General features: G+C 45.3%; 1 protein-coding gene across 1 annotated transcript; it reads right to left on the reverse strand.

The window, feature by feature from the left end:
- Positions 1-1,271: 1,271 nt before the first annotated feature.
- TNFSF15 (TNF superfamily member 15) lies at positions 1,272-21,307 on the reverse strand. The gene is made up of 4 exons (XM_068974753.1): positions 21,083-21,307; positions 6,241-6,283; positions 5,294-5,341; positions 1,272-1,726 (listed from the first exon to the last, which is right to left on the reverse strand). Exons 1-4 carry the CDS (start codon positions 21,305-21,307, stop codon positions 1,272-1,274), a joined length of 771 nt encoding a protein of 256 aa, XP_068830854.1.
- Between the last annotated feature and the right edge of the window lie 967 nt (positions 21,308-22,274).

The following is a 22,274-nucleotide window of genomic DNA, read 5'->3' on the forward strand; positions in this document are numbered from 1 at the left end:
CTCATTTGATCCTGGGAAACAAATTGACGGATTCCTCCTTTACAGACTAATCAAGAGAGGTTAAGAGAACAAGAATGTCCCTCCAACCTTTGACACATGGGTGCAGGAAAATCATACAGATCTGAGGATCACAGAGGATATGAATTCATAGAAGCACAGGAAGGACCTCAGTGTTCTTCCTCTTCTTCAGGAAAGACGCCTTGGCTGGGCTGATGAGCCAATTCCACATTTAAATCCCTTTGAATATTTTCAAAGTACCCATATAACACTCTGCATATAAAGTGAGTCAAACCTCAAAGCACATCTCAGTTAACATCTCCAGATTTGGTGATTGGCATTTTCCTCCCAGGGAATAAGTCCATCGTCTCTTGGGATCAATCAGCTTTGTTATATGATTGGTCTGTTTGCTAGAACTCTTGTCTTCAAGTTTCTTGAATGGCCGAATCAGCTGGTTGTCTTATACATAGTGAGGAGAGCTCCAGAAATCTTATGTTTAACAGTATCCGGTGATATTTGTTAGGAATTGGAATTAGACCTTGAAATACATTGAGTGGTATTTGACCAGGAGCCAGGTATCCATATACATTTGGGTAAAGTCTGTCTCGTTCTTCATAGCGTGGTTTGGTTTAGCACACTGTGCTGAATAGGTGCTGTTGTATTTTTAATATGCATGTGGAACTCACAGTTGCTTGTTTTGATGCATGTGTACATAATAAAAAGAAAGGTAGTTTTTCTCATTTGGCACAGATGGCATGAAAATGAATTCCTTTTCTTGAAGAACATTTATAAGAAATATCAGTTCTTTTTTTCTCTTTTTTGGTAAGGCATTAAAGTATGTGTTTGGGGGAACTGATGAAGGATTTTGCCTCTGAAGTGTTTGGACTATTTCTGGGGCTTTGAATTTTGTTTTTAAGTTTCCTGAACTGAAGCAAATGCTGCATAATAAAATTGAACAGTACCTAGGCCCTCTTCTTGACAAATGCATAGGAGCCAGGCATGGAAATGTTCCATTCATTTGGTGATCAGTGTTTTAATGTTTAGAAACTCACCGCTCTTCCAGGCAGCTCTGATAATAGGTCTGCTGTCTTCTGCCTGTTTTCTGATTAGTATTCTCATCAGTCAGGTATATAAAGTATGAATTTTTGGCCCCTAAATTTCTTAACCGCTGTCTCTATCAATGCTCCGACAAAGCCTCCTGGTTATAATTACGAGTGAGGAAAATTAGGACCTAAGAAGCAGAGGACCTCCGTACAATGACATCTGTCTTACCACTATAGCAAGAAGGCTCCAAAGAAGGTTTTATCTTCTTTTGTGTAATCTACCAAAGAGATATCACTGACATTCACCATCAGCTTGTCCCCTTCATTCAAGGAGAACATGGCCCCTAGGTAGATGGGCTGGAACCAGTTGCTGCCTATTTCACACACTGACTTGGTCCCCATTAAGAGCTGGGTTGGTTCGGGGTAGCTGTCTGTTACCTTGGTGATGACCACAATGATGGAGTCTGGCTTGTTTGGTTGCCTCCCTTTGCTGATTTCACCACACTCAGATATGGTCCCTCGGAAGGTCACCTGGGAGTAAACAAAGTAATCTCCCGACTCTGGGATCACCAGGAATTTGTTGGTGTAATTCATCCGGTTCTTGGTGAAGGCCAAGCCAAGTTCATGTTCCCAGTGTAGAGCTGGGAACTGATTTTTCAAGGGCTGCATGGGAGTCTGTCTCACAACTGCAAAGACAAGAGGGTGGTTTCATTGCTTGTGTCAGAACCTAAGGAATTTGCTAAGAAGAATCTTACATCATTTTCAAAGAGTAAAGAGATTGGATAAAACCAACGCTAACAGTCTCTTTGAGAAGGAATGAGTAGAGGATGTGTGAATGGACATACACTTCTGTTCAGAGAGTAGCATCTTAGGCAGGTGACCTCAAGCAAATCATTTTGCCTCTCTGGACTTGAATTTTCCTGTTTGATAAATTTGAATTTTTTCTGAGCCCTGTGATCTTGGAGACCAAAGAAGGTTAAAAAAAAAATCTCCTACTCTCCTTTCTCCAGGCACCTGAAATTCTGTCCACCTTCAACCTGATCCTCAACCTGAGCCAGCCTCCTGAAAATATGCTGGCCTCAGGATAAAGCATTCACTGAGCTGATCAAGCCAAACTTCCATCCTACTTCCCCATACATGGTTCTTTTTAGCTGTATGTACTCCCTTCTATAAAAGGAAAACCCTTCAGCCTATCTCTTGAGAAACTTGCAGACTTTATGGTCCGAGGTCCTTCTGTTTGCAAGTCTCTTCCCTCTCCGACCTCCCCACTTTGCATGAAGTATTTTGCATAATCCTTTTGCATAAAGTATTTATTAAAGATGATTTTTTTCTGTACTTTTCCTTAAAACAACAAAAAAAAAATTTAAAAAATGAAAAGGAGATAATACCAGTGGAAAGGATTAAGAGATAATGTATGTTAGGAACATCCTCTAAACTACGTTTACTTTTACTAGCCTTTTGGTTTCTGAAATGCTCCGCTACTGAGAGAGATGTCAGAGAGAGTCATGTAACCTATAACTCCCTTCCAATGCCTATTCCAAAGCCACGGGAAACACAGGCAGTAATTAATAAAAATTTAGCATGCAGAACACCAGAGATCCAAAAGATTTTGCAATGCTTCTCCCACATCAAAAGGGCCAAAATGTAAGCCAAAATACCACAGACTTGAGGAGTGAAAGGGACCAGGACTCTGGGCCCCTGAGGCCCTGTACTAATCCTGACTATAACATGGAGGCTCTTCTGTCTGAAACTCAGTCTCTTGCCTGTGAACTGGAGACAAAGCTCTCTCATAGTCTTGTTCTAAAGAGCAGACAAGTGGAAGAGATGTGGACGTTTTTATCGTGATGGCTGGATACAGTGTTACTTCTATATATATTTATTCTCTTTCCCCAAATAAGCTAACTTCTTTCATTTTGACATTAAAAAATAAACCTTTTTCATTATATATATACTTTATTATGTTTTTATGTTTGCATTATTTAAAATGGTGGCTCAGACAGTAAAGTATCTGCCTGCAATTTAGAAGACCTTGGTTTGATCCCTGGGTCAAGAGGATACCCTGGAGAAGGGAATGGCTACCCACTATAGCTTTCTTGCCTGGAGAATCCTATGGACAGAGGAGCCTGGTGGGCTACAGTCCATGGGCTTGCAAGTTGGACACAGCTGAGCTACTAACATTTTCATTTTCACATACATTATATAGAACATAGGAATGAAGGCTTTTTATGAGGCTTTGTCGATAGCAGAAAAAAAAATGAATAGAATCAAACCATTGATTCAAACCATTGATTGCAAATAAGATAACCTGCAATAAAACTGGTACTTTTCAGAAAAAATAAAAACACATTTTAATTTCCTACAACTGCTTTTGAAATTCATAGCAATAACCATTATGTACTGTTGGCCACAGTTTGGGGATAGGTTATGTTTAAAGAAGTGTTCAGCAAAGTTCTCACTTGCTAAGTGACCAAAACCTGGTTCCCGGATTTTCTAAAGTGTCTTTCCCATTGCTGACTACATTGTGACTTCTTCTGTGATTACAACACATGTTTAGAATGTGTGTTGGTCTTTCCTGATCCCTGCACTGAGTGGGCCCTGGCAGCTCTGTTGTTTCTCTGCAAAATCTGTAAAAGCCATTTTTACCAGTCACCTCTAATAGTCTCTACTCCTTCTTTGTGGGTGATGCAATAGATTTTAAAAAAATCATTTCCTGGAACATCCCTGGCAGTCCAGTGGTTAAGACACCACGTTTCCACTTCAGGGGACACGGGTTCCATTCCTGGTCAGTGAATTAAGATCCCGTATGCCAAGTGCAGTCAAAAATTAGAGAAAGGAAAAAAAAAGCTTAATTCCAGATGATTAGAAGCAAAAGCATGTATTTTCTAGACAAGGTCAGTTCTGTTAAATTGGTATGCAATTAGCTGAGTCAACGCAGCAGCAAGCAGGACTTTTGAGTAGCAAGTATGTTGTAGCGGAAATAGTTGGAGTCAGTCTCAAATCTCAACTCTTCCTCGTCCTGTGACTTGGGAAAGTGAATTTAGTTGTCTGAGCCTCCGTTTCCCCATCTTATTGGGCTGATACGCAGCTTGAAAGAGATCCTGAATGTAAAATGTCTAAATAGTGTTTAGTTTTCAAAAGTGTTAGTCGCTCAGTTGTGTCTGACTCTCTGAGACCCCATGGACTGTAGCTCGCCCGGCTCTTCTCTTCATGGAATTCTGCACGCAAGAATACTAGAGTGGGTTGCCGTTCACTTCTCCAGGGAATCTTCCTGACCCAGGGATCGAACCCGGGTCTCCTGCATTGCAGGCAGATTTGTTACCACCTGAGCCACTAGGGAAAACAGCAGTGCTTGAGACATATTAAAAGCTCAGTAAACCTGGGATAGATTCCTGTTCCAATTTCCATTCCCCCCACTCAATAGGAAAAGGAGTGGCATCTCCATACTTGGTTTCTAGGATTTTCCTGCCAAGCCTGTTCAGTATCTCCCATTTTCATAGGTAAGTGGTGAGTGATAGCAACTGACATCTCCCTGGCCCTCATCCTCACTTAGGACTCACCACAGTTCCCACTTGGTCAAACATTAAGGCAAATGTGGGCCACAGGGATATCCCTTTGTGGGTTGCAGACTTTGTTATAGGTCAGAAGAATATGCTTCTTTTAATGCTCTAGTATTTCAGTGGGTTTTTAATACATCCTGCTGCACTGTCTTGCTTTCGTCTCTGGAGTCTTAGAAGTATATGTGACTCCAGACACAAGGTGTCAGGAATGTCAACACTAAACTTGGGAATCTAACTAACTGGTGATGCTAAGAGATTGCTCTTAATCTTTTCACAAATGAAAATTCTTTAGAAATACCTAGCTGAATGTAAATGCCCAATAACTTCATCTTGAATAGAGCACAGATGGACTCAATAAATTGGCAACTCAGGGGAGCATTCATCTTTGACTAGATTTATAATTATATGACTCTCTGAATCTGAGGAAAGTCATTTCTGAATGACCAAGTGTGAAAATGAAGGGAGAAATGATAGAGAAGGAGGAGAGCTGATAGAATCTGAAAGAAAATGCCCAAGAAACAAAGGGGCTTTGGACCCTTCAAGGGAGGAAGAAATCTGAAAATCCTTGACTGAGTCTTGTTACCAAGGGGTGTGGTTTCTGTTTTAAAGCTACACACTTGAGTTTTGGCAAACACTGAAAGAAACTTCAGGTCCATGGCCCGTAGCCTCTTCAAAAACACACTCAGAAGATATTACCTGTCAGGTGTGCCCTTGGTTTCTCCCTGTCAGTTCCAGGAGGTACATCTGTAAGGAAAGGAGAAAAATGCTTGTATGAGTGGGAGGGTGACTGGAGTGAAGACAGCATTTGGGGAGTTGCATGGTGCCTGCAACCGGAGAGAAGCATTCTTCTCCTCCAGCTTGGTTCAGGGTTCCCTCCACCCAGGGGCAGGGCAGCCTCAGAAGAAATAATCTTGAACACAAGTGAATCTTGACCCCATGACTTTGGCCAAGTTATCCAACCTGAAACTCTGTTTTCTCATATCTAAGATGGGCACATCAGTTCCTACCATGGATGATGAGTGCTCAACATGACTCCTGGCACGTGGTTGGTGTTCATCAAAGCTCATCTTGCCTTTCCTTTGCTTCTGTCTGTTCTGTGGGAGCTGATTTGCCTTCTTCATTGTCCCTTCAACTGTATTTTCTGAGCCATCTGAACGTGCTAACAGAATTAGCTGGGGACTGCCCTGTAGCTATGTGACCTTGGCAAATCCCCTTCCCTCTCTGAACCTCTGTTTCCCTGTCAGTTCTCAGAGGTGATTATATTGGATAACTGTGTTCTAACTGTAGTAATAAAGATGACATTGATGATAAGAAGAAAAATTACTGCATACATTTGATGTGCTAGGTATTGAAAAAATACCTTTCTAGGAGTTAACTTAATCCACACTAACCTTGGGAGGTTGGTACTATTATCACCATTTTTATAGGTGAGTAAACTGAGATCGAGGAAGGTGAAATTATTTGTTTCAAGACTGTCAACTCCACAGGCCATACACTTGGCCATGGCACCATTCTGCCTTCCTAGTGACTGAGGAGGAGCCTCACTTTTCCTCTGAGTCTGCATCTGAACTTCCCACATACCAGAACTGCAAGAAACGTTCTTGCATCCCACAAGAAATGGCATAAAATATGAACACACTTACAAGCTCGCTGATGTGAAGGTCCAATCTCCTGTTCTTTTTGAGTCTGTTGGGAAAGAAAGACATGGTTCAAGTCATCTGTGGTCCTTTTGACCCACTGCCCATATCATGAGCACAGTTAAGATGCTGCTGCTACCCAGCCTTGGTCCTCAGAGATAAGGGAGATGGGCATGGGAATATTGGGTTGGTGGAAGTCTTGCACCCAAGCGCTCTCCTTTGCTCTTCCAGCACCCCAATGACCTTTCTCTCTCCTAGGCTTGTCTCTGAAGCTCAGCTTTAAAATTTCGTCCTGAGAGCTTTTCCTGCTCCATTCTAGGGCACTCTGACATCTTATCGTTGCTTCTGTTATTTGAACAAATAGCCACAGTTGCTTTATTTTCTTTTCTTCAGCACAATTTAAAAATTGGAACTGTTGCAAAAAATGAGACTGAAAAAGAAATGACTATACTCTCTCATCATCACCCTCCATAATTCTGCCTTATTGCTTTGTAATATATGAAGACTTTTCCATTCTTGCAACCCTAGTTTGTGAGCCATTTCAGATACCAAAGGGTAGTTAAAGAGTAACTGCTTTGGGGAGTAGACAGACTGGATTTGAATCCTGGTTCTACCATTTATTAACAGTATAATCTTGAGCAAGATACTTCCACTCTGAGCTTTGGCATTTTCATTTGAAAAATGGGAATAATAACATCCCCAGCAACAGAAAACCCCTGGGTCAGAGATGAAGAAAATGTATGAGTCAGTGTGGAGAAGGCCTAGGAAATGAAGAACCACCACTCATAAGACCTGCATACGAACTCAGGAGCAAAACTAAGTTCTTAGTTTAGGAATAAGATCACTGTCTTACATTATCCAATGTTCTCTCCTCTGCTACAATTTTGACTCAACTCAGGGTCTTTTGATTTGGTTCTTGTAGCTACGTAGTCCACGTGACCACTCATCATAGTGTCACCATGAACACTTGGTTAATTTTACATTTTAAAATTCATGTGTGTATGTGTGTGTGTGCTTGTGAATGAGAAACTATGTGAGTAAGAGAGAAGACAATTTTATCAGTGGGAGAGGGTGTAAGTCAATGTGTTTTTGCATCTGTGTGTCTACACGTTGTGTGTGTGGATTCTCTGCATATGCACATGTGGTCTTATGGATGTAGCTGGGTTGTTGGTGGGTCTAGGTCGGAGCAGTTCTGTGATAACAGTGATCTTGTTAGAGCCCAGGCCGCCAGGCTTGTGTGACTCCCAAGACACGTTGCCTGACGTCTACGGGAAGCCCCCCACCCGCATTGCCTAATGACTCTCTCCCCTCCCAGCGCCCTTTTGTCCACTTCCCAGTTGTGTGTTGTGTTGATGGTGCCACTACTGCTTCTCTTCAGTTACCAAGCCTGAAATTTGCTGGCTTCTTTCTTCTTATACAAACCCAAGTATTATTTTTATTTTGAAAATTTTGTCATTCATGCCTCTACTCCAGGTTTCAGCACACTGCTCTCCTGGATCCTTCCCACAGCCTCCTAACAGGTCTTCCTCCACCTGGTTCCTTCTTTTCTTGAACCCATCTCTTAAGCTGCCTTCAAAGGGCTTTTTCTGAAGCATCACTCTGAGACACAACTCTGTTCTTAAACCTTCAGTGCCCCCTCTAACCTTTCAGACACAGTGCTAAATGCTTATGTTGGAATTAAAGTCCCAGCTCCCACCCCAGCCTTGTTATCCACTATTTATCCCTTTCCACGTTCTCTTTGGCTTCTCTGGTGGCTCAGCGGTCAAGAATCCACTGGCAGTGCAGGGGACACTTGAGACGCAGGTTTGATCCCTGCATCAGGAAGATCCCCTGCAGGAGGGCATGGAAACCCACTCCACTATTCTTGCCTGGAGAATCTCATGGACAGAGGAGCCTGCTGGGCTACAGTCCCCGGGGTCACAAAGAGTCGGACACGACTGAGCGACTGAGCAAGAGAAGCAGCAGGTTCTGTCTACTCCAGGCATGAGAGGCAACTAAGTGAATGATTCAAGAGACCTGAAGAAGGCCGTAAATGCAGCCTTGTTTATTCCCTGAGGAGCGGCACTGTGCTGTGCTAAGCCCTTCATGTGCTTTGCCTCCTTCATCCTGGCAGTGAGTCTCTGCAGTGGATGCCCTTTATATCCTCATATTGAAAATTAGGCCTAGGGACACTAAGAAACTTGCCCAGTGTCTTATACCTGGAAAGTGGAGGAGCAGGGCTTTAGCCCAGGCCAACTGATTCCAGAATCCTAAGTCCTCAGCCATTATTCCTTCTAACTTCTGGGTAAGTTCCTCATCTGCTGAGGTGGATGGATAAGTGCTAGAGGTTCCATGCACTGTGGCAGTGGGGGAAACACAGAGTCCAGAAAACAGGAACTTGGCCCAGAAGTGGGGGAGTCAGGGGGAATTACCCTTGAACTGAGTCTTACAGGTATTAGCCATGTAATAAAGATAATGACCATTTTGGACAAGGCCGGAAGCTTGTGCAAGAGTGAAGAGGCTCAACAGAGCATTGCTGCCAAATGAACACATTATATGGTTTTAGCATAGCGCCATGAGCACAGTCGTCTTTGAACACTTAAACCCAATCAACATGATGACTTATCCAGCATGAAGACCTTGGATGAGCTTGATAGGCAGGGAAGCAGCCTAGAAATGAGCTTACTCTGTAGCTGTTTCCTTACTTGTTATTGACACAGCTGATAAAGGACTTGACCCTTTGGCAAGGCAGGAAACTGAAGGTGAGTTTTCAGAGAGAACTGGGTAGCCTGGTTGCATCCCCTGGTGTAGGAAACGGTACCTTCCCCGGTTGGCCTTCTACTTCATTGAGTTCTTCACTGAGAGATCTTTGTGAACATCTTGCTTATTTTTGTCTAAGCAGACTTTCAGCTAAGAGTCTGGAGCATTTCTCATGGCTCAGAGTCCGCTTGTCTTTAGCAAGAATTTAGGAGTGAACACATTTCCCTATTTGCTCTGCTGGATTTCTGTAACTTGGGCACACATTTTATTTTCATATATGGATGGATGTGTGTGGGTTTGAAGTGGCCCACCCAGCATGCTACCAAACATCTGGAGGCTGTGATAGTGCCTGCCAGTTGGCAGGTTTGAAGAACAAAACATTCCAAGGGTCTCCAAGAAGAGGGTCAGCTGGGACTCTCTTTCCACGAACAGCATCTAAAGCCTTCCATTGCTATGTCTCTCTCTTTCTTTAAAAAATGATTTATGTATTTCTATTTTTGGTTGTACTGAGTCTTCGTTGCTGCACGCAGGCTTTCTCTAGTTGTGGCAAGCGGGGCTTCTCTGTGTTGTGGTGCGTGGCCTTCTCTTTGCGGCGGCTTCTCTTGCTGAGGAGCATAGGCTCTAGGGCACGCCGGCTCAGTCGTTGCAACTCATGGACGCTAGAGCGCCTGCCTAGTGGTTGTGGCCCATGGACCTAGTTGCTCCATGATATGTGGAGTCTTCCTGCATCAGGGATTGAACTCGTGTCCCTGGCGTTGGCAGGAGGATTCTCATGCACAGTAACACCAGGAAAGTACACTTTTTCTCTTAATAATCACTCTATCATGGAAGGAAGATGACTGTGATGAGAAGCAGGAATGAATAAACAGGAGATTTGAGAGGATGAAACAGAAAGTTTTCGAGGCAAGGTTTATGCTCGTGTCCTGGCTCAATGCCTGTTGCTCTCAAGGTGGTTGCTTAGGAAAAATGTCAGTAAGTGGCTTACTGTCTTCCAACCCTGACTCCTGTTTATCACTTTTGGTTATTCTGGGGTACCAAGGAGATGATGGCTCCTGAGAAGTGCTGGTTACTGCAACATTAGCTCACAAATCTGAATAGATACGGAATCCAAGAGCACCCCTGAGAAATATAATTCTCTTTCCCATATCTATTTCCCATTAAATGTCTTCTCAAATCACTGGCTGAGAACAAGGATCCAAGTTTTATTTCCCCTTAAGAGCATTTATCACTCCCTGAAGTGTTGTTGCTTATTTGTGGGCTGATTGCTTCATCTCTCTAGCAAGACTTGGTCTGGCTTGCTCATCCCCACATTCCTAGCACCTCAGACAGTGCCTGGCTCTCCCACTGGATTGTCCAATTGATGCCCATGCACCAGAATGACAGACAGAAGAGAGAGCAGAAGATGGAGTAAGATTCAGTTTCAGTGACTTTATCCAGAATTTTACAACTTGATGTATGAAAACCAATACAATATTGTAAAGTAATTAGCCTCCAATTAAAATAAATAAATTTATATATAAAAAGGAAATCCAAAACTTTGCATGTATTCTAAATGCAAAGTTTTGAGATTTTGTTTAAATCTGAAAAAAAAAAAATGATTAGGTGGAAGTGGATAGCCATAGTCGTTTAGTACAGAGGCCTCCAGAGGTTGTTTTCATCAGGCTCTGCTCTCTGCTTAGTCACAGCCCTAGAAATATTTGTTGAAAGTTGTGGAAGCTGGCCAGGATCAGAATCAGAAGATGCAAATGTCTCTGCACACCAGTATATATGTTCATGGGAAAGTAGGATGCTTGCTACTTTGGTATTTATTAGCCCAAGCAAAGCAAACTCATGTTTTTTCCCCTTTAGGTCTTATAAAGTTAGTTAATAAAAGTAAAAGTGAAAGTATTAGTTGCTCAGTCACTTGCGATTCTCTGGGAACCCATGGACCATAGCCCGCCAGGCTCCTCTGTCTATGGAATTTTCCAGGAAAGAATACTAGAGTGGGTTGCCATTTCTTCCTCCAGGGGATCTTCCCAACCAGGGGATCTTCCCAACCAAGGGATTGATCCTGGGTCTTCTGCATTGCACGAAGATTCTTTACCATCTGAGTCACCAGGGAAGATATTCCTTATAGATCAGGGAATTTTCACTTGCATTTGATTTTTTTTCCCTTCTTGCTTTTTTTTTTTTTTTTTTTGAGGGGGCGGTGCACATAGATTCCATAGTGTGTGCATAGCGTGTGCATGCTCAGTCAGGATCCACTCTTTGCGATTCTGCGGACCGTAGCCTACCAGGCTCCTCTGTCCATGGGTTTTCCAGCCAAGAATACTGGAGTGGGTTGCCTTGCCCTCCTCCAGTTGGGATCTTCCCAACCCGCAGATTGAACCAGCGTCTCTTGTGTCTTAGCTGCATTGGCAGGCAGACTGTTTACCACTGCTCCATCTGGGAAACTGAGTGGTAAAGAACCTGCCTGCCAATGCAGCTAAGACACAGGAGACCCAGTTTGATCCCTGGGTTGGGAAGATCACCTGGAGAAGGAAATGGTACCCCACTCCAGTGTTCTTGCCTGGAAAACCCCATGGACAGAGAACCTGGCAAGCTGCAGTTCATAGGTTCGCACACAGTCGGACACGACTGAAGTGACTTAGCAGCAGCAGCAACTCAAACTAACCATGACCTATTACTTCAGACATTTTGGAAATTCTGTAATAGCTCCAACAAGGAAAAAGGAAAGATGGAGGGAAGGAGGAGACTGCAGTCTAGTTGAGGGCTCCTTGGTGCCAGGCACTATTAGTGCTTTTGTGCTTGCCTCATCTAGTACTCCAGTTGCTCTCAGGAGAGGTTATCACCTGTTTATTGTCTTTATAAATCAAAGGCAAAGAGGGTGAGGGATCTGAACCTTTAGACCAAGTACAGACTGGCACATGTCAGGAGCCCGATAAACATTAGCCGACTACATGATGGATGAGCCTGAAGTGATATGGTCTTTGAGATTCTCTTATTGGCATTTGCCCAGAAAAATCCCTTGAGCATATTTTAACTAATGACCCACTTATCCTTTCTCCCATCGTCTGTACTCACTCCATAGTAAATTCATAAACAGGAAGAGACATCTATTTCGTACCATCATAAATACCACAGTTGCAAAGACTTAAATGCTTTATGACCCATAACATTCTCCCAGAACTTCTAGGAGAAATACACAGATGCTTGTTGCCTTGCCTTTTCCTTTTGCAATTTCCTGTTGGTACTTGCACAAGGATATACCCAACCTGGAAACGTTTGATGCCAAAGCCATTTCATTTCATCCACCTCCAAGGTACACTGGATGGAGCTTTACATGGAACACTCCAAATGGTGCAAGGCAAAGAATGTGGTGTTTGCAGCCCAACAAAAGGTGGAAATCTCAGCTGTATTATTTCCTAGTGTCCACAGCGGTAAAGAATCCACCTGCAATGCAGGAGATGCCGGAGACGCGGGTTCAGTACCTGAATCAGGAAGATCCCCTAGAGGAGGAACTGGCAACCCATCCCAGTATTCTTGCCTGGAGAATCCCTTGGACAGAGGAGCCTGATGGGCTACAGTCCGTAGGGTCACAGAGAGTTGGACGTGACTGAGCACGTACACGTGACAACCTCAATGAGACAGTCTCATCAATAAAAGCAAACGGATTCTTTCCTCCCAAGACTGTTGTGATGGCTAAGAAAGACCATGTGCGTAGAGTAGAAAGCCAATTCATTTTCCTTCTTTGTTTGGGCTCAGTCAATCCTTACGGTATGTGTTGTTGGTTCTGAAGGAGGAAACAGAACAGGCTCTATCTTGAAAGCAGGACTCTATCTTGGACCAGACTAACGGACTTTGAGCTCTATGCCCAGTATCTATGGAAACGACATACCAACTGGAAAACCAGGCCCTCAGAAGGAAGAGCCCCAGGGCTCTCCATAGCCTAAAAGAATACTCTAATTATCTGTGCAACCGAATAGAATCATACATTCTATTATGCTTATTGGGATATGACCTCAAGCCTATTGATAACTGTCCACTGTTAACTATCTGGAGAAGGCAACCCAGTCCAGTACTCAGGCTTAAGGCATATGAATCACGGGTTAACTTTGATTGTATCTTTCTTTTTCCTTTGTTCAGACTAGTTTCAGGGAATTTGGGGAGGTGGGTTTGGGCACGTACACTTAGGGTATATAAGGTTTTCACAAAAACTGGTCTGGGTCCTTGGGTAAGAGGAGACTGCCTTGGGCCTGCCGGTGTAATAAACTGCACTCCACTATCTGCATTGTCCTTCTGAGTGAATTTGTTTCCCAGCACGTGTGGCTACAACAGTTCCACATACCTTCCCTTCGTCTCCACCACTGCAGTGGTGAACAGAAGCCACCCCTGGGTCTCTGTATGACTAGTGGCACATTTGGATCATTTTGATGCTCTGGACAGCTCTCTCTTTCTCTGAACAGGAGAGGCCTCCTTAGTCCACAGTTTGCTTCTAGACTCCTGCCCTTGCAGAGTCTACAGGAGTTGAAGGATTGGGATATAGCCTCATCCATTCAAACCCCATGCTTGTTGCTGCTTTCAGCTGCAGGGTCTCGTTAAGGACACCAGGCTGGGGGGTGACCTCTGAGAGCCACGGTGCTGCTGCCACAGGGCTGCCTGTGCTCTCTTAGAAGAGGACGCTGGCCTTGAGTAATGTGTGTTTATTTTAAAGAGGGAATGGATGGATCATGGAGTCAGTAGCCAGGAGCTCCAGCGGAAGTGTGCAATTCACATACCAGCTCAGTTGCCCTCCCATCCTTTCATTTCTGCAGCACACCCTCACCTCCTCTGGATTCTCTGCACTTTGCCTCTGGTTTGACCTTAGGAATGGGCTGGGCTTCTCCTCCAGTTGTGCCCAGACTACCTGAGGCTACAGCAGAGGCAGCTGCTGAGTGCTCAGGGTTCTGCAGTTTACAAAAAGCACTTCTCTCAACTATGTTTCCTCTAGACAAGCAAAGGGGCTTAATCTTTTCATCCAACAGAGGGAACAGCTTCAGTGAAATAAAACACTTAAAGGTGGCCTCAGCAGAGAAATGATGTCTGTGGAGCATCTGCCATAAGGCAATAGCTTTCTGGACGTCGTGCAGAATTCTCAACGCAATGCTAGGAAGAAAATATGTTACTCTCTCTGTTTTATAGATGGGGAGTTTAAGGCTTAGGGAGGTCAGGTACCTTGTGCATTCTTCCATTCTTCTCTCCATCCAGGAAACACTTATGAGTGCCTTCTGTATGCTAGGGACTGCTAGGTGTCCCCAGAGGAGAAAGGGAAGTCGTATTTTTGAGCACTTATTATGTGAAAGGTATTTTCTAGAGTATCAGTGTTAAATCCTCTCTGACTACCCCAGAAAGTGAATAATTTTCTGGCTTTATACTCAAAGGCAGACTAGCATCACGGTTAAGAGCAACGAACATGCATGGGGGTTCTGATCCCAATATCGCTCTGTGTGTGGTTTAGATTTTCTAAGCCTCAGATTCATCTTCTCTAAAACAGAGATAATAGCAGTACTTTCTTCATTGTGTGATTTCACGGATTAACTGAGATGATGCACTAAACATCAACAGTAAACATTCATTGCACGTGTTACATGCTGGATCCCACATTAAGAACTTTATAGGCGTGACCTCATGTGCTTGTCTCAAAACTCTGAATATAAAAAAGCTTAGAATGGAGTCTGGTATATAATAAATTATAATGTGCTTAGTCGCTCAGTCATGTCCAACTCTTTGTGACCCCAAGGACTGTAGCCCACCAGGTACCTCTGTCCATGGGGGTTCTCCAGACAAGAATACTGGAGTGGGTTGCCATGCCCTCCTCCATGGATCTTCCTAGCCCAGGGATTGAACCCAGATCTCCCACATTGCAGGCGAGTTCTTTACCATTGAGTCTCCAGGGAAGCCCATAAATTATAATAAGGTCACAGTTGTGGCCTGGAAGGGCCATGGCTTTCCCTGTAGTGTGTACCATGCTGAAGCCTGAGCTGGCATCACTGTTGGGTCCCACTGATCTGGAGCAAAACCAGGATGTCTCAGGGGCCATGTGTAGGAGAAAGAGGGGTGCAGGGAACAAGAACCAGGAGCCTTGCAGGGATTTTCAGGAAGGGCTGGAACTGAGATTGGAGAGGACCGAGGAGAGGTGAGGAGAGTGCATGCAGAAGATTTTAGAAGTAGGACCTGGAGGAAGGGACCGAAACTGATGATGGTACAGCCCTGGGAAGCCATGCCTCCCGTGGCATTCCTGACTTTTCATCACACAGTGCTGAGGGCTCGGCCTGTGGATCTGTGCTGAGTTCGGGCTCAGCCAGTGCGGTGCATTCAGCTATGCCTGGAGCGCAGACTCTGTGCTGGAGGGAAGATGAAGGCCTAGGCTCCGGGTTCCTGTGGGCCAGAGTTGGGGACATAGACCGCCACTAAAGGCCAAAAGAACGCCCAGGCCTTGTTCAACAGCAGCTAGGAAAAGATGGATTTGAGTATGGGTGAAGGGGGCAAGACCAGCGTGGAGAAGGAGGTATGGAGACAGCTCACAAATATTAAAAGAGACCAAGAAAAGCCTTCCAGTGCCAAACCTGCTCTCTGGACTGCTGATGGCAGATTCCAGGAAGGCTGCTGAAATCGTCCTCTTGTGATGTAATTTCCATGACCAGGGAAATTCCCGGGGCCTAGCTGCTGCAACTGCTAATACTCCACACCCTGCCAGATACTTTAAGTGTTTTATTTCTAATTATCCCTATTTCATACATTAAAAAGCTGAGGCCCAGGAAGATTAGGTAACATGGCTAAGAAGTGGCTAAGCCAGAATTCAAATTGAGTTTGAATTTTTGACTCACGGTTTTTCCACGATGCAAATCTATCTAGCATGCCTCAAGAGTCTCAAATGCTTCACTGTGTCTACCTTTCTTTTTTTTTTCCCTGTATAGGTAACAAATATATTTTGTCCAAAATGTTATGGGTTCAAGAATATCTCCCTATTTCCTTTGTTACCCAGCCACCCAGTTTCCCCACTTGGATACTAACAGAGTTATCAGTCTATTTGATCATCTTCCTTGAGATAGTCTAAGCATTTATAGACACATTCATATATATTAATATATATTGTTTTTTCAGAAAATGAAGTATTTCACATTCTATATGCTGTTATGTACTTCAGTTTTTTTACCTAACATACATCTTCAAGAAATTCCCACCCTTCCATACAGAGATGCTTCATTTTAGTTTCCCATTGCATGAAAGGACCATGATATATTTAACTGATGCTATATTTATGATCACTTCGTCTAAAGGCAACTAGCCCAACCTTCTCAAATCTCATTTTTATTTCTTCTCTTCAACTTACTGGATAATATGTCACATTGAATCTTTCCTAACACATTTCCTGAAGGAAGAGTCCCGTTTAAAGTATTTTCTTTTTTTAACAGTGTTGGTGACCATTTTTGTTGCTGCTAAGAAAAACCTGGAAGACTACTCACAAGTTGCTGTTGCTTTTCCAAAGTCTAGTCTAGGGACCCAGCAAGAAAGGAATTGGTCCTGTTTTCTGGTAGAGTGAGGCCAAGCAAACACAGACATAGGATCTAATTCTAGGCCTGCCCCTAACCTGCTCTGTGACCCTGGATTTTTCCTTCCCTTCTCTGATTCTTGGTTTCCTGAACTGTAAGACAAGAACATTCGACTAGATCAAGGGTCAGCAGACACTTCCTGGAAAGGGCCACATAGTAAATATTAACTCTGCAGACCACAGGGCCTGACGCAAATACTTACTCTGCTCTTTGTATGAAAACATCCAGTGTGTAATGCGTCCAGTGTGAACGTGTTCATTGTGTAAGCGCATGGGTGTGGCTGTGTTTCCACCAAACACAGTGGGTGAGATCTGGCCCGTGGGTCATAGCTGTTGACCCTTGGACTAAGGGCATTTCCATCTTTTAATTTCTATAAATCTCTCTTCTACTAAGGGAAAGGAAGGGACAAACACCCAACAGTGCCTAGATTGCCAAGTACTTTCGAGGGGCTTTATGGATTTTCCTTAGAATCCTCAGGGCTCTTCTGTGGGGTGGGTAATGATGGGAAAACGGAAACTTGGGGAGCTTCTGCGCGTTGCTCACTCTCTTCCTTTCAAGCCCCTTTGAGCCTCCTCTTCTCAAGCCTCAGCTCTCTTCTGAGGTAGATTAGGAAAGATCCTTAGGGATGCTGGCCTCCTACGGTTGTTCCATGGGTGGAATGAGGAGGTCTCTCAGTGCAACCCTCACAGGGGGAAGAGGCCAGGTGAGGACCTGGAGCGCAAGAGCACTGGAGCCCTGAGGGGGCCTCGGGGAGCCAGAGGGGCTGAGGAGCCAGAGGCAGGAAAGAAGGGTGAGGGGTGAAAGATGAAGCCACTGCGGTGGGGCCAGGACGCGGTGCGGTGAAGAGGTTCCCCAGAATCACTGCGGCTCCCATGGGGAGAGTCAGGGTCAGGCCCCTCTTTACAGGATCTCTCATTTTGCAGAGTTCTCCTATTCCCCGTGCTCCTCAACTCCCCAGTACATGAGGGTGATCCCCTCTTTCATCCATGCAAAGGGGCAAATGGAAAGTGCTTTTGTTGGCTGAAAGCTTGATTGTGGATGGGGTGGTGGAGGAGGGGAGGTAAGAAGGAAATCAAGGCGCCTTGGATTCATCAGCTCTGAGGCTTCGCTCCATCCGCCTACTCTGCGACCTTGGGTGCTCCACTGATGCTCTCGCTCCCAGTTCCCCGTCTGCCAAATGCCTCTGCTCCCCCTCTCACCGCCTCTCTAGGTTGGGATGAACACCCAGTGGGATCATGTTTGTGAACTCTCCCTACACGTGTGAGATGGGAGCTCATAGCATATCGTCATTATTGTCTCTAACGTGTTATCATCAGTTTATCCTCTGCTGCTCAGCCAGCTCTTCAGGCCTGTGAATGTATTTGAAGGTCTGGGTGACCCTCCTCTCTTAATTTTTCTTGTATTAGCATTGATTTGCCTGGGCCTGAAAAATCGTTGCTTAAACAAGCTCAGATTCCATGGATCTCATTGAAGGCTGTTGGCGGAAGATGGTGGTTGTGGGGCTGGGTGGGGGTGGTAAAGAGGAGGAGGAGGAGCGGACAGGGACACAGAAGGGAAGCCCCTGGAGAGGAGGGTGGGGAAGGTGGTGATTTGCCCCTAGGTGCATCTGGGGCAGTCCCCTCAGGCAGATCACAGTGGGGCAGATCACAGGTCAGGCTCTGAGGGAGACAGATTTGGGTTTGAGATGTGGGTCTAGGTCATAAGGACAAGTGCAAATGAGAAATAAGAAGCTTTGTTCCCCCTGTTCAAATAAGGGAAATTTCTTTCCCTTCCTCTTTCCTCGAGCATTTATGTTGGAAAACTCATAAGTGCTTTCTCTCTGCTTTGAAATGTATAGAAACTCTTTCAAAGACCACATAGGTCTCTTCTCGCCACCCCCTCCCTGGACCTGGGAGCATGCCTCTGAAATGTGAGCATCAGGAAAGATAATGCCCCCACCTCCCAGTTACAGTGCTAGGTACCTAATTTAGGTGGGCACCTTGCTCCGAGTTGCAAAACTACCTTCTATCATAGAGAAATTAGAAGTTGGCTTTTCCTCTGGAGAAAACCAATCAGCAACCACAGCTGTCACTCCAATTACAGGAAGTTTGGATGGACTCTGCGTGACAGCCGGTGCTGGCAAGTCCTCTGAACGTGTTTCTGCCGCTCTCCCCACGTTTCCAGCATGTAAACTGCACCTGCACGTGCTTTATTAGTGCCGTCAGAGCACAGGTATTAGAATCCTTTCTGGCAGAAAGAGAAACAGGCAAACACACACACACAGAAGCCTCATGCTTATGCACACAACTGGAAGCTACTGAGCTGGGCTTCAAAGTCGGGTGGCTAAGAACCCTGACATTTCATTGCGATGTCTACCCAAGCTGTCCTGGTAAACTGATTTTCCTTCTTGAATCCCACTGTCTTCCATCCCCTCTGAGCTAGTTATTGTCTGCTAGCCACTCTGGGTCCACTTTCTGTCCTGTGCCTGGCAGATCTGCCCTCCTGGCAGGCTGCCTGCCTGGCTCTTTTGAACCCAGCTTCCAGCTGAGTTCTGCCCAATGGGATGAGAGGCTGGGACCAGACACTTCAGAGTTTCCCTTGCCCACTTTCTGTTGCCTCCCTGCTGTCCCTCCAGGAAGGCCCTCTCCTACAAGTTAGGTCTCCTTGGGCTCTTTTAAAGCGCCTCCCTCTGTTTGCCTCTTCAGGTCAAGAGGCGGTGACCAGCTCTATACTGTTGGTCGCACCAGGGTGCTGCCAGCCCTGTGCTTCCCATTAATCTGTCTTAGCAAATTGACCTTTCTTTGAACCCCTTTTAAATTCTTTAAACATTCTTATTTAAGTCTCTTCTTTGAACAGGGCTGGTGTTTCTTTTCAGGACTCCAGTTCCTCCCCAGAGTTAACCTCATTTCCCTTTCTCTTTTTTCTGACCAAGAAGTTGTATAGCCTGACCAAACCACAGCTCCAAAAGTCCCCGCATGTCTACTCTCCAGGGAGACTGATTTAGCAATGACAGAACGGAGTATTAACTTCTGTGTCTCTTGAGTGCCTACAACAGGGCAGGCACATGGTTCTTCCACTCACAGAGCTTCCTGTCAGGTGCCAGCTTGTGGCTCGACTCTCTTCCCGACTGGGTACATCACTGCCCCCGTGGGACCACAGCATCCCGCCTGATGGGCTTTTAGATCAACACCTCTTGGGCAGTCATTTGGGGCAGAGACAGGGTTTTGCATCAGAACCAAGGAGAGCTCAGGGTGGAAAGCACTTAGTGCCTCATTCAAGAGCACCCGATTCTTTCTGGCTAAAGAGGGGCAGAGTCCAGAATGTTGACTGGACTCTACAGTTTGACTTTGTAGGAACCAGCCCCACGGTGGTCTAGGGGTCACAGCCCAGACCCCCATGCCCTCCTGTTCTCCTGTAATTATGAGCAGCAATTCGGGTTGTCTGCCTGTTCTGCGTTTCCTGAATGGTGGCATGTGGCCATGGATGCTGGCGTCCGAATCTCAGCCGGTGTCAGTCTCAGGGCCCCAGTCTCTGCTGACCCTGATGGGCGGTGAGAGTTACGCCCACCATGGCTGGTTCAGCATGTCTCTGCTTTCAAGTCACCAGCAGTGCTTAGAGAACAGGTTTCCAGTTAAACCAGCTGAAGAACCTGTTTTCCCCTCTGGAATTTAATGCTTTGGACTGAAGTTAAATAACTTATCACAGATTATGCAGGAGAGTTTTTTTTTTTTTTTTTTTTAAGGGTATTGCTTGAATGACACATTCTTCAGGCTTTGAGGTTTTTGGAGTTTCTAGTCTGGAACTGTTTTCCCCCATCACCTGTCAGCACTCTCGAACCATTGCATCATTGCTTTCCTAGACCCAATGTTCTCTGACTAAGCTCCCTGACACCCTACCCCGACCAAGACCGGAGAGATAAATAATCAAGTAGGAGGTTCTCTTTGGAGCTTTGATAAAGAATATTTCCAAACCCAAGAAAGGGGGTTGATTAAATACATTATAACACATACATATACAGCAATATAATACAACCATCTATGTCATCATGCTGCTGTGAATTTACTAACAATAAATAAAATCACAGTATATTAGGAGACTCAAAAATAAACCCATCTTATTGAAAAATATGAAGTTATATACCCCAAAATGTTAATTGTGGTCACTTCCATGCATTATGGGTAATGATAATTATCTTTTCCCCTTTATCTGTATTTTCAATCTTTTTTCGACAACTATGTATTAGTTTCGCACTCCACCCTCCCAATAATTTAGCTTTTTTTAAAGAAAAGGAATATCCCCAAATTATCAGTACATTATCAGTATCTAAATATGTGGCTTGAAGTTCTTTCCAAAATAAACATCCAAAGGCACAATTCATACCCTGGAAATGTTAAGAGTAAAAACCAGCTTGGACTTCGCCACCCCTCACATTCTACCTCTCCTCTGCATGTGGAAGCAAGCACCGTGACAGATCCTGGAGCTCTGTCCAGAGTTGCAGTAGCGGCCAGGTGGCCTCCGGAGGTCTGTGGACCCCCAGGTCACAGAGAAGTCTCACTTACCTGGAGCTCACAGGCCTCTCCTTGAGCCCGGAGCTGCCCGACGAGCAGGTAGGTGGTGAGTGCGGCCAGGATGGGGATCGACAGCAGGCAGCAGGTCAGAGGCCAGTGTGCACTGCTCCTCCTGGACGCCAGCCCAGCCCTGGCCTTGGGCCTGCAGCCGCCGTCCTCCGGCAGCATTTCCACGCTGGCCGTTTCCCCGAAGCCCAGTGTCAGGCCCTCTGCCATGTTCCTGCTGCTCCTAGAGTTGCCTCCAACTCCTTCTGGGCAGAGAGACCCCCCATTAAATAGAAGCCCAGCTCTCACAGTGGACGAATTAATCACTGCCTACTCCTCCCCTTGCCCGCCCCCCCCTCCCCTTTCCACAACACACTTGGCCCCACCCCACCCCGCTAGGGAATGCACCGCCTACAACAGAAACCAAGTTTGGTTTAAGAAAAAAAAAAAAAGAGAAGGAGAAGAAGAAGAAAGCTTTCCCAAGCATATTTATATACAGTGTGCTCATGTGCTCCTTCCTTCATCTATAGAAGGAAGTCAGGAAAGTCCCTGGAGGAGGAGAAAAAGAATCCAAGTCAGTGGGTGGAGCCAATGAAAACACCTGCTCCCTGGGCTGCTGGAGGCCTGCCCACGTGCCAGTCTGGGAGTGTGTGTCTTCCGGAAGTGAAAGTGAGGATGGGGAGGTGTGCCCTGTGGCTTGCGGACTGGCAGATGGAAATCATGTTTGCATCACCACTTTGCAAAGTGCTGCCAAGCCCTCTGCTTCTTTAGGTCTCCTAGGAGCTTATTCCCATTGCACAGATGGGATGACTGACGTCCTGAAATGAAAAGGCACCTGCCCTAGGTCAGCCAGGGATTAAGACACAGGAGCTAGGAAGACGATCTAGTTCTTCCAAATCATGTTTTAAGCTTCTTTCACACAGTTGCTTATGAAAGGAAAGTGTATTTTTAGTTTGTATTGACCAACCTGTGTTTGTCTGAGGCAAGAGGATGAGGTAATAAGAGGTGACTGTCTAAACGGGGAGGACACCCTCTGATGAGTCCAAAGTTGACTGAGCCCAAGCTGGGCGTGCCTGGGGGCCATCACATGTAACAAAGGCTAGCACTGATTAAATGCTGGCTTTGTGCCAGTCACTCTTCTGAGAGAGTGAAATGTATCAATGAAATTATCCCGTCCTGACATGACCTTTTGGTGTAG

This window comes from Capricornis sumatraensis, chromosome 6, assembly GCF_032405125.1.
Source record: "Capricornis sumatraensis isolate serow.1 chromosome 6, serow.2, whole genome shotgun sequence".
Taxonomy (NCBI): domain Eukaryota; kingdom Metazoa; phylum Chordata; class Mammalia; order Artiodactyla; family Bovidae; genus Capricornis; species Capricornis sumatraensis.

Bases quoted from the DNA above. Each gene is read 5' to 3' on its own strand.
- TNFSF15 (XM_068974753.1), bottom strand. From the start codon at position 21,307: ATGGCAGAGGGCCTGACACTGGGCTTCGGGGAAACGGCCAGCGTGGAA. The intron at 6,284-21,082 runs GTAAGTGAGACT...CTTTCCCAACAG, and splicing joins GAGAGGCCTGTGAGCTCCAG to ACTCAAAAAGAACAGGAGAT. The intron at 1,727-5,293 runs GTAATATCTTCT...TTGTCTTTGCAG, and splicing joins ACCAAGGGCACACCTGACAG to TTGTGAGACAGACTCCCATG.